The sequence below is a fragment of the Felis catus genome, chromosome A1 (assembly GCF_018350175.1).
Source record: "Felis catus isolate Fca126 chromosome A1, F.catus_Fca126_mat1.0, whole genome shotgun sequence".
Classification (NCBI taxonomy): Eukaryota; Metazoa; Chordata; class Mammalia; order Carnivora; family Felidae; genus Felis; species Felis catus.
In genome coordinates, this window is record NC_058368.1 from 106,800,639 (window position 1) to 106,819,540 (window position 18,902).

The window sequence follows — 18,902 nt, forward strand, 5'->3', positions numbered from 1 at the left end:
GAAAAGCAGTAGCTAGGTTTTATATTTTTCTGTTTAAACAAATGTAGTAGTTTTTTTTTTGTATTTTTGTCAGCTAATTTAACATTTTTACATTTATTTAAATTCATTTTATGGGGATTTTTTGTTCTGTCAGCCTGTTTTATGTTAGTATTTCATATTTATATTATATTTTTACTCTACTCCTTTACCACTTTCTGTTAGAAAAACCAAAATTTTCTCTGCATTCAATAGTTGTACATTCTTTGTGCATTTTTATGTATGTCAGTAATTAGTTTTTCTCTCATGGTAAATAGTATTCCACTAGTAGATAATCTATTGTCTTTATTACCTCATCTCTTAGTAAACATCTGGAATATTAGCTATTATTAGTAAGGCTACTCTGATTATTGTGAATGATTATTTGTGTAGACATGTTTTGTTCTGCAATATGAATATATTAAGACATCATGTATTAATACATTAATTTACAAACTGTAGCCTGGTGACTGGCTGCCTATTTTTGTAAATAAAGGTTTACTAGAACACAGTCATCCCTATTTATCATATCTTCTCTTTGGCCACCTTCAGGTATGGTGGCAGTGTTGAATAGTTGCAACGGAGACCATATAGTCCATAAGCCTAAAATATATACTCTTTGGCACTTTACAGAAAAAGTTTGCTGACCTCTGTTGTAGGTACTCTGAATTCTGTTATATTCCTCTAAAGAGTGTCTCTTCTCCCCACTCACCCACCATGCCCCCCCAGCCCCCCACCCAGAGAATTAAGTATTAGATTGAAACTGGAAACTTTGTCTTACCTCCTGTGGATAACAAACAGCTCATATCTTCAGTCAGTTCACTTTTTCCGTATCTGGGCTATATGGAGTGTGGTCCGTGTATGTGTGTGTCAGGTGCCAGCTGAAGACAGGCTTCTCTTTCTTCCTTTTGAGATTGTCCTTTCAGTTTTTGGCAGCTTCTACCCCCGCAGCTTTTGTCTTTACAAATCTAAAAAGACAGCATGCTTTCATGGTTGCTTTAGCCTTTTAGTGTCAGGCCATGACCACAGCCCACTGTCAGATCAAAGCTGCAAAGATGGTAAATGCAACTTGTACCAATTCCTTCAGCTCCCCTAAATGGTTCACCTACCTTTGTTTATTCTCCAGAACCACCATGAAATTGTTTTTTGTATTCTGTCCACAATTTATGGTTGTGATCTACAGGATGGTTGGTCTTTGGGGAACTTTACAGAAGGAGAGTCTTTTTTATCCTATGTGTCTCTTTCATACTAGGAACTTTGGGATCATTTTTCTTTCAAATACTTCAAATAGTTCCTTTTTACTTTTCACTCTTTTCTTTGGGGCTTCATTAACTACGTACTGACAGTTATCCTTTCTCTAATTTTTTTTTTACTCCTTAACTGTCTTTTTTTTTTTTTTAATTTATTTTTGGGACAGAGAGAGACAGAGCATGAATGGGGGAGGGGCAGAGAGAGAGGGAGACACAGAATCGGAAATAGGCTCCAGGCTCTGAGCCATCAGCCCAGAGCCTGACCCAGGGCTCGAACTCACGGACCGTGAGATGGTGACCTGGCTGAAGTCGGACGCTTAACCGACTGCGCCACCCAGGCGCCCCTCTCCTTAACTGTCTTTAACACTTTCTGATATGTTCTGTTGAGGAGTCCTTTGCAGCTTGCTGCTTCACTTGTTGACTGGGCATGGACTACATTTTTCTCCATGTCTATTACTCAACTCTGCCACTAACAATCTTGAAGTATGTGGAGTAGGGGAGGTAAAAGAGAAAACATCAAGCTTATTCAACTACTAGTGGCCAAATCTTCTTTGTGAAAGGATAAAGTTTTTGAGATGTAAATAAGTTGATTTCTAGCATTGTTTCCCACTGCGAGCAAGTTGTATAACATTGGCTAAAATCCAGTTATTGTTGCTTTCCATAGTCAACATTTATTTAGACTTATCCTCATTTTTATCAGTCTCTTTGCGCACCATTGTTTTTCAGTCCTTTCCTATGATATCATATTCCTTCTTGAAATACATCATTTAGAAGGTCCTTTTGAGAAGATCTGTTGGTGGTAAATACTCAGTTTTTGTTTCCTTGAAAATCTTTATTTAACCTTCAGTCTTGAATAAAATTTTAGCTGAGTTCAGGAGTTTACATTGACAGTCATTTTTACCCTCTTGCCACTTTGAATACATCATGTACTCACTTCCTTATGTTGATGCCAAGATGCTATCTTTGCCATTTTCCTAATTTTAAAAGAAAACTTCCAACATTTAAATGTTTTATGATGTTTAATGTAGAGTTTCATAGGTGTCCAGTAATTGTGAAGACATTTCCTTCAATGGCTACTTTGCTAAGATTTTTTTCAATGAGTGGATATTGAATTGTATTATTTGCTTTGTACCCACAGACACAAAATTCATAGATATTAAAATTATTGATATACTTGATTACATTCATCAAATGTTTAATATTACAGTAACTTGTGTTCTGAGAAAAAACCCACCTTGGTCATGGCATTGCATTTTTTTTTAATAATTGCTGGATTCAGTCTGTTAAAACTTGTTTAACATTTAAATCTAGATTAATAAATAAAGTAGATTAATATTTGTATTTTCTTTTGAAATCCCTGTCTAGTTTGGATATCATAATGTGTGTTTAAGAGTGTTCCTTCTTTTTCTGTTCTCTGAGAGCTTATGTAAATTGAGAATCTATGTTTTTTGAAAGATTGTTAGTTTTTGGACCAGATGTATTCTTTATGGGAAGATATATAACAATCAGTTTTAACTATTTTATGATTACAGAATAGTTCAGCTTCTCTGTTTCTTCTTGGGTCCATTTTAGTAAGTTTTTAATAAGTGTTTTAAAAGTATCATTTCATTTCATGAAAGTTGTCAAGTTTATGGGTATAAAGTAGTTCATGTCTTTTTATTTCTGTTTAAACTTGACATTATCAGGGTGCCTGGGTGGTTCAGTTGGTTAAGCATTTGACTTTGGCTCAGGTTATGATCTCACTGTTCGTGGGTTCAAGCCCCACATCAGACTCTGTGCTGACAACTCAGACTGGAGCTTGCTTCAGGTTCTGTGTTTCCTTCTTTCTCTACCCCTCCCCAGTTCATGCTCTCTTTCTGTCTCTCAAAAATAAACAAATGTTAAAAAACAATTAAAAAATTAAACTTGACATTATCTGTAGTTACACTTTCATTTTATTCCTAATAGTGGATTTTTTTTTGCTTTCTTTTTTCTTGCTTAATTTCCAATTTTATTAGTATTTACAAAGAACTAGATTTCAACTTGATATTATTCCTTTTGAGTCTTTGTTTTCTGTTTTTTTAAGTACCTCACCCCCCTTTCTTCTCTTCTACCCTTAAAATTACTACAGTGTTCTGTGGTGGAAAATAATATTTTTAAAAGTATTATCCCACACTGAATTACATTTGCTATCAAATACTGAAATTGTATTTTGGAAGAAAATTAGTGGAAGAACCAGAAGTTACATGTACAAGATTTAATTGTTACTTCCGTATGCATGCACTTAAGATTTTTTTATTTTAACATAAATTTCAGAATATCTTAATGGAACTATTTGCTATAAAGAAAGATATGAGTATAGGTTATTGAAGATAAAATTTATAATTTTTTATACATGGGCAATTAATCTTCCACTTAAATAATTTCTTTTAAAACATATAATATTTTCATGTAAACATTTTAAAAGCCTACTTGAGATAAACATCAAAATTCCTATTATATGCTTTTAATGGTCTTTTCCTATTATGGAAGAATTTTTAAAAAAGAGTATTGTTATTTATTCGTTTTCTAGGAAAAGCTGAGGTGTGCATTTCTGGATTCCTGTGCAAAGTGTTTGAAGTTTTAAAGTTCTTTTCTTAATTGATACATGAAGTGGTTTCAGCAATTAAATTTCAAAAAAAATATTTGACTCCAGCCTAACACATGGAGTGTTTGGTTCTTGCCCCTTTTTATCTGAAGAAAAGGCTTGATACAACATAGCTCTCCTATCACACACATTTTCCTGTGTTACTTTTGACGGTTCAGTTTGAAACCCAGAATCTGAGTCATTTTCAAGAATGAGGCTGTAATTTACTTACCAAAAGATCCCTGGACCGGCAGAACATAAAGAGTAAAGAGATCTCCTCTATGAGAGATTTATTCTTCATGACTGTGCTTATCTTGAACAGCTGCCAAGTTTGCTTTTATGTTCCCACTGACTCAAGTGGGAATCAATTAGAGTACCTGCTGTTTTGAATAGCAGATAATGGGTGAAGGTCAGAATTTAGACCACCAACAGTGTTCAACAAGCAAGTATGATTATAAAATTACAGTATAGAAGATTTGCTTTTTTGTTCAATATGCCTTTGTTAACTAACGAACTTGACAAAAATAACTCATGCTATAATACACATAAAGCAAAATTTATTGAATACACATGAAGCAGTTTTTCTTCGTTGGAAAATTCAGCATTTGATCCCATGATTATAAGACATCCTTCACAGTAAGGTAGTAAGGGGGAAAATTACATTTAGGAACTGTAATTCCCAGGTTAGAGAGCCATTCATTGAGATATAAATGTGTACACAAAAGTACATGATAAACAACCTGTTTATTTTAAAGAGTCTAAAATATTGCAAAGAAGCAATTTGATTTAGACATTGGCATTCTTTAAAATAAATCCCTGGATGAATTTTTGGTAAATGATACGTGTAAATAAAGCACTTACATTAAGCTGAATCATCTCCTAAATATAGTAAGATCTATTTGGATAAAATATTTTGAAGCAGAAAAATTATCCCAGCAGATAAAATAAAGTGAATAAAATCTATCCTACTCTTGCCAGACACTGTATAATTTTTAAGAGCTTACAAACACTTCAGGAATCTATATTTTTAAAGAAAGGAAGAATAGGAAAATAATATTTCAGGCCTTGTGACAAATTCAGTATTGGAATTGTAACTGACCTGTTTAAAATGTTCGTTTAAATATACCTTTTCCAAAGTATTTAATAGACTCGGGTCATTAGTTAATTTTTACTTTGCAGTGATTTTCAGTCTGTTTTGCATACACCATCAGCATAAGCCTCCTAAAATAGCCTTTTTGTCTTATCAACCTGCTGGACCACTGCTGAGTGGCCTCTTTTTCCCTCCAAATACAGAGTCCCTAGCCCTTCCTGGCAATCCATATCTGGTCCGTCCCTCTTTAAAATCCTTGTTCGGGGGCGCCTGGGTGGCGCAGTCGGTTAAGCGTCCGACTTCAGCCAGGTCACGATCTGGCGGTCCATGAGTTCGAGCCCCGCGTCAGGCTCTGGGCTGATGGCTCAGAGCCTGGAGCCTGTTTCCGATTCTGTGTCTCCCTCTCTCTCTGACCCTCCCCCGTTCATGCTCTGTCTCTCTCTGTCCCAAAAATAAATAAACGTTGAACAAAAAATTAAAAAAAAAAATCCTTGTTCGCTACTCCCGTCCGTTACATGCCTTTTCCCAGTACACTGGTCTTCTCACACTTAACGTGACTGCGCCGTTCACATCGCCGTTACTTGTTGTCTTTATTGATCTGTTCTCTTCCACTTTCTTCTCCGTGTATCTGGACAGGGAGTAACACAGCCATCTTCACTCTACATTAATCACAGTTAAAATGTGGATGTGCCGTGTGCTTCACTATGTCTCCGTGCTGGCAGTGGCTAGAGCTATGGCGTGGGTTTCTGACGGTCTTGCCTCCTGCATTTCTGGAAAGTCTCCTTTCACTGTTGCTATGTCTCTGCTGCCTTATCCCAGTATTTGTTATTCCCTCTAACTTTTCCCCAGAAAAAGTTCATTGTAGCCTGGAGATCTAGAACTCATTCAGAATGAGGTAAAAATGACTGATAACAAAAACATACCCATTCAGAGTCTGCATTGTGTCAAGAGCTAAGGCTATGGGATTAAATAATCCTGTAATTTTTAAGCATAAAACGGAGCGTAAGTGAGGACAGGCTTTAAGACAGCAGGACCTAAATTCATACCACAAACGCTTCACTTTTATTCTTCCAGCCTGGTTTCTAGAATAGTATAAATAATGGTTTTTAGCTCACGCTGGTCTGTTGTGGCTACTTAGTCTTGCATAATCACATGCGGTTTTTAAAAAAAATTTTTTTTAATGTTTTATTTATTTTTGAGAGAGAGACACACACAGTACGAGCAGGGGAAGGGCAGAGAGAGAGGGAGTCAGAATCGGTGAAGCAGGCTCCACGCTCTGAGCTGCCAGCACAGAGCCTGATGCAGGTGTCCAGCCCGTGAATCAGAGATCACGACCTGAGCCAAAGTCGGACACTTACCGGACTGAGCCACCCAGGCGCCCCATAATCACGTGTGTTTTAAAGAAATGTAAAGACAATGAAACATATTAAACAGATTTTCTGTTCTTATGTATCAACATTCTCATCACTATAAATAAGCCTATGCTATTCAACTATAATTGTAAATGCAAAGTACCTAGAGCCTGTTTTTCTTCCAACAATTTCTTGTTATTCTGTCAAAGTCACTTTTTTCCAAAATTTATTGACTTCACATCAAAAATGTGATGCCTCCTCCTTATGAGTTATTGTGGCCTTGTTTTCAGCATCTTATTTGCACAGGGTTGTGGTGCAAGGTAGAGGGTGAGAAAGAATGCAGAACCAAGCTCGATCCACCCATGGATGGAACGGACTGTGACGCTGGTAAGGTAAGTCACGTGACCCACCTGTAGTTAGTAAGAATAGTGAATGAAACTCAAGAAACTCACATCTCCTTCTGCCCGTTGCATATTTATCCATCTCAACACTAGTGAAATACTTTCAGTATCTATAAAGCTTTCAGCATTTCATTCATTTTCACTGTTTACTTTTATGTGTTTCACAGCTTGGTCATTTTGTTAATATAAATGCAATTATTTTTTATTGTGTTTGATTACAACAATGTTGAAGGATGTATGTGTTAGTTTCGCCAAAAAATGAATTTATTAAATTAAACACAGGTAAAATGACGACAAACAATAGCATAAATAGCATAAATAGGAGAACTTGCAGAGCTGATGAGTCCTTTCAGGTATAAAACATTGTCCCAGAAGAGTGACTGAGGATAATTTTTCCTTGTCATTTCAAGCATCATAAGTAAAATATTCTAATCGACATGTTATTTTATTTTTAGTTTAGTTTAGTTTAGTTTTTAATGTTTATTTTTGAGAGAGAGAGACAGAGACAGAGTGTTAGTGGGGAAGGGGCAGAGAGAGAGGGAGACACAGAATTTGAAGCAGGCTCTGGGCTCTGAACTGTCAGCACAGAGCCTGACGCAAGGCTTGAGTTCATGAACTGTGAGATCATGACCTGAGCCAAAGTCAAATGTTTGACGGACTGAGTCACCCAGGCGCCCCTCTAATTGATATTTTAAAGATTAGTAAATATGTGGCTGTCTGAGTTGTTTAATGCGCTTCTTGAAGTTATAGGAATTTATTAGTTCACGTTTACATATCAAGATAATTGGTGTTGAAAAGTTAAATTTCTTGTGATTTCCATATCAAAATTATTGCTGTGGAAAAATACTTTCTGTGAAAGTATCTGAAGGAGATAGCTCTCATCTAAATGTATAATTGTAGTTAATCAAAAGATAACAGTTCAATAACTCACCTTATTTTCTACTTTTTATTCTGTGAAGGGAATTAAATGTGAGATCTGAAACCTTGCCTCTGCAGAACATACATTTTTATTACGTTTAAAAAGAAACAACAACATAAAGGTTACTGGGAGTGAAATACTTAGTGAAATAAATGAAGTAATATAGAGTGCTAGTTTAAAAGCACATTGTTTTTAAAAATGGACACAATAGAAATACCACACACACACACACACACACACACACACACAAATGCTTATGTAAGGATGCAATTTGCAATGGTGAGGAGTGAGAAACCATGAAAATATTCATGAGGTGAGGAATGGTTACAATGTAGCTGTTAAAAGAATAAGGTAGATATATATACATACAGACTGAAGAGATCTATAAGACATGTTGGTTAATACATAGGCACGTCAGAAAAATTGATACTTTATGATACCATTTGACATTTACAAAAAAAAAGTTTTGAACACACACACATACACACACACACACACACACACACACACACAGGGTATATATTCCTAAATTCATAGAAAATGGCTTGAAAATATAAACTCCAAACTGTATTTAATAGTTAGCTCTTGGAAGGGAAATAGGTTTGATGGATGAAAGCAGGGGAGCTGAGGATAAATACGACTTTTTCCTAGACATCTTTGATTTTGTTTGTCATGAGCATGTAATCATTTATTACTTCTCTGAGATCTTTAACTAAAAAAATGTAACATTTTTAAAATACAGAGTATTTTTAAGGCTAGCAATGTTTTATCACTAGATGTAATCAATAAGGAAATAGTTTCTTGAAAGGGAATTTCTGTGAATTATCAGCCAGTTGTTTACAGACTGTGTCAGATGTTTTTCTGTGAGTTTATACGGAGTGTCTGAATTTGGGTTGGTTTTATTTTTTTTTAAGTTATACACCAAAGTACAATAATATGTGCATACTGGGCAAGCCTCATGGTATTATGCTGTATAATTTATAGCTGGCATCATAAAACTCTGCACCAGCAATAATTTTTATCATCCCTGAAACACAAAAACAGTAATAAACAGAGATAACCAAACATTTAGCCATTACTTCTTCAAACTTCACACAGACCATTCATCTCATTTAGTTCTGCTTTAGCAATATAAAAATCTCTTCATTTTTATAAACTGATGTCCTATACATTTCTCTACCATTGTTTTTTCTTCTGATACTTATGAGAATAATTTGCATTCTTGAATTCTCTAAAATAAATGTATTCTTGTAACAATCAAATTTATAATTGCTCATCCAAAGGAAAATGTTTTATTTCCCTCTAATTGTGCTAACAATATCTGTTAGTGGTTCTGCAATGCTTTGTGTATTGAAATAACTAATGAACTTCTCAGTTCCTGAGGCCATGTGGGCTTCTTCAAATAGCCATCTGTCCCAGCTTTTGTAGGAGCCATCATGAAAATAGCTTCCAACACTCTGCAGATGAGTGCTGAAGTGCTAAAATATTTGAATGCATCCAACCTCACACAAAACCCTGCTAGCTTTGTGCATTGCAAACCAAGAAACAAAGCTAGGCATTTTTTTTTATAATTCATTACAAAATGTTGTATTTTTTTAATAATGTGTACAGTGTAGTGATGTGAACCTAGCTGTATAACTAGTTCATCCAAGAGTATATAATTAAGTCTGAAGGTGTGTACAGAATTTTATGATTTAAAATAATTGGAAAGATGGGAATTTATCTACTATTTATACTCAGCATTTTCCAAATTAAAAACAGCCTGTTTTCTTTCTTCTCCTTTTCTCTTTATACTACTATCATCTGTGTTTACATTTACATTGAACAGATGTTAAAGAGTTGATAAATGATTTGGCAAAAACCAAGACATGTATGTTTTTTCACTGACAATACTTACTAGGAACTTGGGGAGGGGAAAGGAAAGTTGAATAAAAATTTAGTAAAATTTTAACCCGTTTTGAAGAATTCTACATAATATATTTTGTTTATTTACTTTCTTAAATTGAGCCTCTTGAAATGACCATCATCATCCTTTGTTGAAAATATAAAGACTGTAATATCCTTACAATCAAATTTGCATATTTAGAGAGTTTATTGGCTTCTTTCCCCCTCTGGTCTCCTCAGTCTCTGTAGAAGATTTGATTAGAGAATGATGTTCCCTTTGACATCATCACAGACCTCTTCCAATCAGATGTTTTCATGAACTTCCTAGACATATGTCCACATAGAAATTTGATAGAATGGAACTACAGGCAATTTTTTAGGTCATGTATTGTGCCAGAAATATCCTTTATTATATATTTCCTTAGCATTTTCATAAATCAGACTGAATTAGTAGACATGACAAATTTTGAGCTTTTTAAGCCATGCATAGCATCTTCTTTTGAGGCTAAAAAATACGAATAAAGCAAAATATGCTGCAAGAAAATATATGAAAAGCATCATTAGGATCATTTTAATGTATAAACCAAATGGAATATATTATATAATGATTTAAACAAAACATTCAACACTTTCCTCTGTGTTGAAAAACAGCATCACCTAGAAGACACAAAGGCAGTTTCTCCATAGTTTCATCCAGAGTGTTGGTTCTCTGCAAGGTGATGAACTTTAAATATTATGCAATTCTTTCTTCAGATTTCACCGATTTGTGTTATGCAAATGTAGCTTCCATATCTGTTTCCATTTGTCTTCATCTGCCCAGTGTGGTCTAGGTTAAATGATGTACAAGTCCAGATGCTGGTCTTTCCCAGCAGAGTTTCAGTCTGCTGTGAACCTGAGCCCAGCCTTTCAATGCCAGTGTGCTGCTAAGTGAGCAAGGAGCTATGGGATGCCCTATAGGAAAATAAACACCCTTCAAGTAGGCCAAAACAATTGGACCAATTGAAATTTGACACCTTTCACTCTGGATTGTGTGTGTGTGTGTGTGTGTGTGTGTGTAAATGGGCAGTACATTGTTAAATCTTTAAAGCCAGTAAATTGTTTAAAAGAATGTTTTCCCCCTTCTGCAATTTTCAGACTCTGTATTCACCCAAAATCTCAATTTAATGACAATCTTCATACAAAATCTCAATGTAATGTGCCTATCAATACACTATTAGTTGTTGAGATTTTTTTTTTTTTTGAGCATAGATTTAAAAATTCTTGAGTCTAATGGTGCCTGGGTGACTCAGTCAGTTGAGCGTCTGACTTCAGCTTAGGTCATTATCTCACAGCTCCTGAGTTCAAATCCCATGTGGGGCTGGCGCCTGGGTGGCTCATTTGGTTGAGCATTTGACCTCAACTCAGGTGATGACCTATCAGCTCCTGAGTTCCAGCCCCACATTGGGCTCTGTGCTGACAACTCAGAGCCTGGAGCCCATTTCTGATTCTGTCTGCCTCTCTCTCTGTGCCTCCCCCACTCACACTCAGTCTCTGTCTCTCTCAAAAATAAATAAACATTAAAAAAAAATTAAACATCTTGAGTCTAAAAGAGGCTGAATTTAAAAACTGACATTATCGGGAAAAAAAATCTACGGGAACTAATTGTGTTATTGCATAGAAAAGCATTGACTGGGCTCACACAAATATACAGTTTTCTGAATTCTCTTTTCTAAAAACATCACTTAAAAACATATTCTCAAAATAAATTTTAAAGAAATATGGATAAGATCAGGATGAATAAAATTTTGGTTAGATTTCTGGAAACTTACTAACATGTTAATATAATGGTATATACAATTTATCAGTATCATAGTTAATTATTGTTAATCTTTACTAAGTCCTTAGTGTGGGCTGTGCATTATGCGTAGTGCTTCATTCTACTCCTGCAAAATCTGTTAAGTAAATATGATTATTCACATTTTGAATTCGGAAACTTAAAGATTAGAGTGTTTCTGCAATTTCTGCAAAATCCCGTATAAAATCATGTTGCCATTAAGTTCGAAGGATCAGCTTGCTCAACCCCCATCATTATACAGTCATTAATCTAAATTTTGCCAATATTAACTTACTGTTCTCAACATGATTTTGTTCAAGTAATTTTACTTTTAACATGTTTGCTGGGACCATCATATATCTGATTTTTCAGAAATAAGGAGGAATTATTATAATTTATCTTCCAAGTCCTAGCAACCATTCCTCAGTGACCACAGAAACTGCCTCTTTTGCTGCCTTTGTTTAAAGCAAATGAAAATGTAAATATAAACAAGAGAATGAGTACATTCCTTTCTCTTCTTTCATGGTTATCTTTCTCAGTTAACAGATACAAAATAAGCTGCCGAATAATTGGAAGGAAATGACAGAATTTCCAAGCATCCTATTACCTAAGTCATTCAAGTAAACCACTTTCAAAAGAAAACTTGCTGTTAATGTTAATGCTTAGATTTGATGGGAACTCTTTCAGAAAAAGGAAAGTGCTAAAATTAAGTCATACTTTTAAAAATTTTAATTATAAGGGGAAGAAAATCACTGGGTCTTCACATCTCAGTTGCTAAGTTTGCTGAAATGTCTGTTCCACTCCAGTTATGGAAGAACATTCATGTGCTATTTTCCATTCCTATATATGACTCTATGCTTTCGTGGTTTGTCCCTCTTAAATTGTTCTGTTTCTTAGAATGTGTTGGTTTTTCTTTCCTGGCTGTGCCACCTCAAGTTCCCTCTTTACCCCCTCTCCTTATGATATAAGGACTGAAATCTCAGGGCTGTGTTGCAAATATCTGTGGGCTGTTTTCACAAGACTGTATGAGAATGGACCATTGTATTGCTATTGACAAGAAGCAAGTGCCAACTTATTTTTTGGTCTTTTTCAATCCACATGTTTGGGGCTTTAGTAGACCTGATTTAATCACAATTCCAGTGACTGTAGGCCAGTGAATGATTTTCCGTTGTGCCCTGATTTGTTCACCTAAGACATAACTTTTGGAATAGTGGTGTAAGGCTGGAGAATGTACCACCAGGACCTCAGCACCTGGACATGTGGCCGGAGAGTGGAGCATGTGGAGTCCCTGTAGCCGAACCTGCAGTTCTGGGATCAGCAGTCGAGAGCGCAAATGTCCTGGGTAAACGCAAAGTTCCTGCATTGGGGGAGGGCATTTTATTCTTGAATTTTCAAATGCAAAGGTTTTCCTGACAAACGGTGTTGGAAGGCAGACCTCAGACCCTACCCCACGCTGGAAAGCAGCAAAGTCCCTCAAAGTATTTATTTTATATAAAATCTCCCTTGTGAGAAGAAAATAAGACCAACCCTTCTACTAACAAATAATTAAACATTACATGGGGTAGTTTCTTGAGTGAATCAAATAAACTGTTATGTTTAAAGGAGCAGGGAGACCTGCATTAGGAAAAGTAAGTCACCATTTAAGGGGACAGTGAGAAGGCGGGAAGATGGCAGGACTTCGGGAAAGGAGGGGAGAAGAACAAAATCAACGTCAATAGAAGTGAAATGTTGAAAACTCAAGACGTGCTGAGCACGTGTGCAGATGGGGAACCTTACAGGGTCCACTCGCTCAACCCCATCCTTCTAGAGTGATCCCAGGAAAGCATGCAAGAAAATCATTTCAGCTCTGTACTTTTACCGTTAGTTTGGGCTCAGTGGCCCAATGCCTTCACAAGCAGTTTTATAGAAAGTATGTGAAAACGTTACAACCAAACTCCTTTGAGGGAATCCCAGGCTTTCTATTTTGCCCCCAGCCTCTGCCCTTTACTCTTCTGTATCATAGTCATGGCAAGTTAAGTGGCAAGGTTTTAATAAGCATATGGATTTCCTGCTATTAGCGATCACTTAACATGTCCACATTTTCAAAAGTAGATGATCTAATATAAAGGATTATACCTTATTAACTTAATGCCTTTTAATTTTTTTGAAGTGAGGGTTAACGTAAAAAAAAAGATAAAATTGATTATTTGTACTATTTTTTCTAGGCTAGGTTCTGAAGCAAGGGATTGTAATGGTCCCAGAAAACAATACAGAATATGTGAGAATCCACCTTGTCCTGCAGGTTTGCCTGGATTCAGAGACTGGCAATGTCAGGCCTATAGTGTTAGAACTTCATACCCAAAGCATGGTCTTCAGTGGCAAGCTGTCATGGATGAAGGTATGAGTAACCAGGTCACCGCCATCTTAGTTACGCAGACTTCTGGATTTGCAGGGTGCTTTACTCATGGTTATTTTGCACATTTTACAGATTATATTCTAAGTATTTCAGAGCTCTCCTTTTCCAACCTGTATTTAATACATATAACAATCACAAGCACTGACTACAAGTATTTATTTTAATGTGGTGTATATTATTGCATACCAATTAGATTAACTTCAATTTTAAAAGAGTGGTAATATGAAATGCTGGTGAGGATGAGGGGAAATTGTATCTTCTACGTTGCTGATAGGAATGCAAATCGTACAGCCACTCTGAAAAATAGCTTGGTGGTTTCTTCAATAATTAAGCATACAGTTATCATACAACTTAGAAAACACAATCCTGGGCATTTTCCCCAGAGAAATAAAAATTTACAACCTTAAAAAAAATCCCATACACAAATGTTTGTAGCAGCTTTATTTTTGATAGCTAAAACCTGGAAACAACCAAAAAAGTCCTGAGACCCTGAATTGTCAGACACACTGAGGTACATCCACACCATGGGATACTCTGAAGCAATAAGAGGAACTATGGATATGAAGCAACTTGGTGGGCTTCAGAGCATTATGCTAAGTGAAAAGAGCCAATGTCGAAACTTCACATATTCTGTGATTCCACCTATGTAACATTCTCGAAATGATAAAACTGCAGGGATAGAAAACAGATTAAAGGTTGCCAGGAGTTAGGGATGAAGGCGGGGAGAGGAATGGGTGCTATTACCTAGGGGTAACATAAAGTAGAAGTTTGTGCTGGTAAAATACTTACAGATATTGATTGTGGTGGTGGTTGTAAAATCTATGCATGTGATCAGTGAAGTATACACATACATGTACTGATGTCAGTTTCCTGGGTTTGCTATTGTACTCTAGTTATGAAAGTGTAGCCATTGGGGTTAACTGGGGAAAAGGTACATGAGACCTCTCTGTACTATTTTTGCAACTGTCCTTTAAACTTATTACTTAAGAAGATAGTTCTGGAGCACCTGGGTGGCTTAGTTGGTTGAGCCTCCGACTCTTGATTTCAGCTCAGGTCATGATCCCAAGGTCATGGGGTTGAGCCCCGCGTGTGGCTCTGCGCTGAGCATGGAGCCTGCTTGGGATTCTTTCTCTCTCCCTCTGCCCCTCAACCCCACTAGAGCACTCTCCCTCTATAAAATAATAAACAAACAAACAAACAAACAAACAACTAGGGAAGCTGGGTGGCTCAGTCAAAATAGGTGTCCAACTTCAGCTCAGGTCATGACATTGCAGTTCATGGGTTTGAGCCCTGCTCTGGGCTCTGTGTTCACAGCTCCCTCTCTCTCTGTCTTTTCCCCACTAGTTCTCTCTCTCTCTCTCTCTCTCTCTCTCTCTCTCTCTCTCTCTCAAAAGTAAACATTAAAGAAGTTTTAAATAAAAACATTTAAAACTTAAGATAAATAAATAAAATATTTTTTTTAAAAAAAAGAAGCAATAGTTCTTGCCCGTGGTCGGTGAGCTCTGGATTTGAGCTACAGTTACCAAATATGGTTGTGAATTCTGTCACTTAACTGACCGTCAGTGTTTCTTGTCCTTATTTCTCCCCTTAGTCAGTTTGGACTGTGCTTTTCCATCATTTCAGTAACCCTCCTATCAACAGCCTGAATTCCGTTGTTCATCAATTTCAGTGCACCCATCTGACAAAACCCTTCTCTCAGGATCAGCTTCTGAGCATACAAGCACTAATGGAAACAGCCAAACAACAAGGCAGATCACTCCACGACAGACAGTAGTGTTCTGTGTTTGGTAGCAGGAGGATGAGGAGGTAATCTGCTCCCTTCTCTTGCCTCATGTCTCATCTAGAACCTTGCGCCCTGTCACTCTCAACTCCAGATCCTGTTCTTGTTTTCCTGCCTCAAACATGTCATGCTCTCTTTGCCATGATGGCCTCCAATCCTACTGCTTCCTCAGGTGAGAGGAAGTTACAGCACAATCTTCTGTTCACGCTGCCCTCTTAATAAATGGTGATTGCCTCCTTCTAGATGCTTAGACAAAACATTGGAGTCGTCATTTTTTTCTTTTCTTTTACTCTATGCTCAAAATATCAGTAAGGTCACATGAGCCTCATTTTTTCTAATTCTAGTGTCGTTAACGTACAGTGTTATATTAATTTCAGGTGTATGATACAGTGCTTCAGCATTTCTATATATTACTCAGGTTCATCAAGTTAAATGTACTCTTAATCCCCTTCACCTGTTTCATCCATGTTCCCACCACCTCCCCTCCAGCAACCATCAGTTCTGTATAGTTAAGCGTCTCTTTTGTGGTTTGTCTCTTTTTTTTTATTTGTTCATTCATTTTGTTTCTTAAATTCCACATTTGAGTGAAATTGTATAGGATTTGTCTTTCTGTGACTCATTTCACTTAGCATTATATTCTCTAGATCTGTCTATTTTGTTGCAAATGGCAAGATTTCATTATTTTTATGGCTATGAGCCCTACCTTTAAAATACATCCAGAGTCTTATCATTTCCAAACATCACCAGAACTCCAACCCTGGCACAAGCCACTGTCTCTCTCCCCGTGATTGCAGTAGCCCTCTAAATGGTCTTCATGCCTGTGCTCTCCTTCAGTCTCAAGAGCCAGAGTGATACATCTAAATTGTCAGTCATTTCCTGTTATTCTTCTATTCAAAACCCTCCAGTACCTTCCCAGCTCACTGAAAGCCCACATTCATTCCTTCTAAGGGCCTAGAAGGATCTCTGCTACCTGGCTTCCTCTGACCCTCTGACCTCATCCCTTCTGTTTCCCATCACACTTCCACCCATACTGGCTCACTTGCTCTGCCTAGAATAGGTCCTAGTGTCTTGAAAACCCCCGCTTTCCCTGCTGTAACACCATCTCCAGGTATCTGTGTACTTCATTCTCTCACCTCCTTTAGGTTTTTTGTAAAATAATAACTCAATCCCTTTCCTTTCCTTGCTTTATTCTTTTTTCACAGAACTCACCATCATCTGCCATAATACTTTTCCATTTTGTGTATTTAAAAAAATTTTTTTTAGGGGCGCCTGGGTGGCGCAGTCGGTTAAGCGTCCGACTTCAGCCAGGTCACGATCTCACGGTCCGTTAAATGTACTCTTAATCCCCTTCACCTGTTTCATCCATGTTCCCACCACCTCCCCTCCAGCAACCATCAGTTCTGTATAGTTAAGCGTCTCTTTTGTGGTTTGTCTTTTTTTTTCATTTGTTCATTCATTTTGTTTCTTAAATTCCACATTTGAGTGAGCCCCGCGTCAGGCTCTGGGCTGATGGCTCGGAGCCCGGAGCCTGTTTCCGATTCTGTCTCTCCCTCTCTCTCGATGCCCCTCCCCCGTTCATGCTCTGTCTCTCTCTGCCCCAAAAATAAATAAAAAACGTTGAAAAAAATTAAAAAAAAATTTTTTTTTAGTTTTTATATTTTTTGAGAGCAAAAGAGAGTGAGCAGAGGAGGGGCAGAGAGAAAGGGAGAGAGATCCCAAGCAAGCTCCACAGTGTCTACACCGAGCCTGATGCAGGGCTCAAACTCTATCCATGAGCTCGTGACTTGAGCTGAAATCAAGAGTCGGTTGCTTAACCGACTGAGCCACCCAGGCACCCCTACATTTGTTTATTATATGTGCCCCATAATTATTGGAAGAACAGGGTTTATCCTGTTTTTGCATTGCTATATGTTCAACATTGTGAACAGTCCCTGAACAGAGTAGGCACTTAATAAGTTAGGTGAATGAATTTTCTAGTGATCTCCTTGGGATAATAATACTTTATTCACTAGGCTTTATTTATCATCCGTATGCCAGAGGAACACAGATGTTTATCTCCCACCCAGATCTCTCTGTCCTGAGCCCCTTCGTTGCTTACCCATCCGTTGCATGGACATCTTCACTCAACGTCTCATTATTTCTAACTCAGCATGCCCCTTTCCTTTCTGTCTCAGTCCTGCATCTGCTTCTCTCCCTGTGCTCTGTCACATGGAACGGTATCACGATCGGTCTGATTCCCAAGCTAAGCTAGGACCATTCTTCCTCAGTCTCCATCCCTGTAATCAAGTAGCAAACCCTCTTTGTCCAAAGCGTTCTCCTGCCAGAACGTTTGTTCGTGTTTGCACTGGATTCTCAAACACCTTCCTCCCCTCTCTCGCCAGTCTTCTACAGCCCGTGCTCCACTTTTCAGCCAGACTGGCCCTTTAAAGGCTGGATATGTCAACCACTGTGCCACGTGGCACCCTTCCGTGAGCCCCGCTGCTCTCGGGACCAATCTCAGATGTAACTGCCTCTGGTTGCTAAGGCCCTTTGCGTGACTGTCCCTTTATCTTCTCTTGCCTGGGGTCACCGTCCCCTTCTGTGTCCTCCAGCACAGACAGGCGACTTCCAGTCCATCCCTCACACACAGTGTGCTCTCTTGTGCCTGGGCCTGTACACATGCTGGTTTCTCAGCCTAATACCTTTTCTTTCTCAGGCTTTGGTCTGTCTCTCCCCATTTATTTCCCTGAAAAATGGCTCTTGATTTTTTGGACTCAGTTTATGTCAGGTCCTCTAGGAAAAAAGAATCTCCCTGATCCTCCAAATTGGGTATGTGCTCCTCACAAGCACCTTATTGTAGCAGATTTTGAGGTGTCTGTACTCTCTCTATGTCTGTGCTGAGTGGACAGACTGGCAAATATTAAGCTTCTGATGAGTATTTGTTGCATAATTTTGAATATATATGCCATACCTTTTTATAGTAGGAACAATATGACTATTCAAATAATGAAAATCGTCATCAGATCACTTGAGGGTCAATCCTATCTCTGCCTCTAACTGGCTGTTCAATTTGATAATATTAAATTCATTTGAAACCTGTTCATTCATATGTGAAATAAGACAGAGGAAACAGGTTTTCTCCAGAGTGTAAAAAAAAAAAAAAAATTGGGATGGGATGGGGGCCAATTTAAAATATTAAAGCCAGTGGAAATCACAATTTTAAAAGCCCCTACCTCTTATAAAATGATGTGTATCATCAGAATGATCCACAATAAATATTTACATAATTAGCAGGTTAGCATTTTTTATAATTTTGTGACACATATCAATCAAACATGTTGGTCCATAGCATAAAGAAAGTACACAACCGTGGTCTTTGCGTTATATAGCACTATGGAAGAAATTGAAACATCTAATTC

At 37.4% G+C, this 18,902-nt stretch overlaps 1 protein-coding gene across 5 annotated transcripts in view; it reads left to right on the forward strand.

Annotated features, from left to right (window-relative positions):
* Positions 1-18,902, forward strand: part of ADAMTS19 (ADAM metallopeptidase with thrombospondin type 1 motif 19) — a 241,930-nt gene that overhangs the window by 144,141 nt on the left and 78,887 nt on the right. For 4 of the 5 annotated variants that reach the window (XM_023254781.2, XM_045058633.1, XM_045058632.1 and 1 more), the window contains 3 exons: positions 6,603-6,704; positions 12,541-12,671; positions 13,534-13,706. The exons of the other annotated variant lie outside the window; for it this stretch is intronic. In XM_023254781.2, the coding sequence (XP_023110549.1) occupies positions 6,603-6,704; positions 12,541-12,671; positions 13,534-13,706 (406 nt within the window). The remainder of the gene's footprint in view (positions 1-6,602; positions 6,705-12,540; positions 12,672-13,533; positions 13,707-18,902) is intronic. 5 annotated transcript variants of the gene reach the window in all.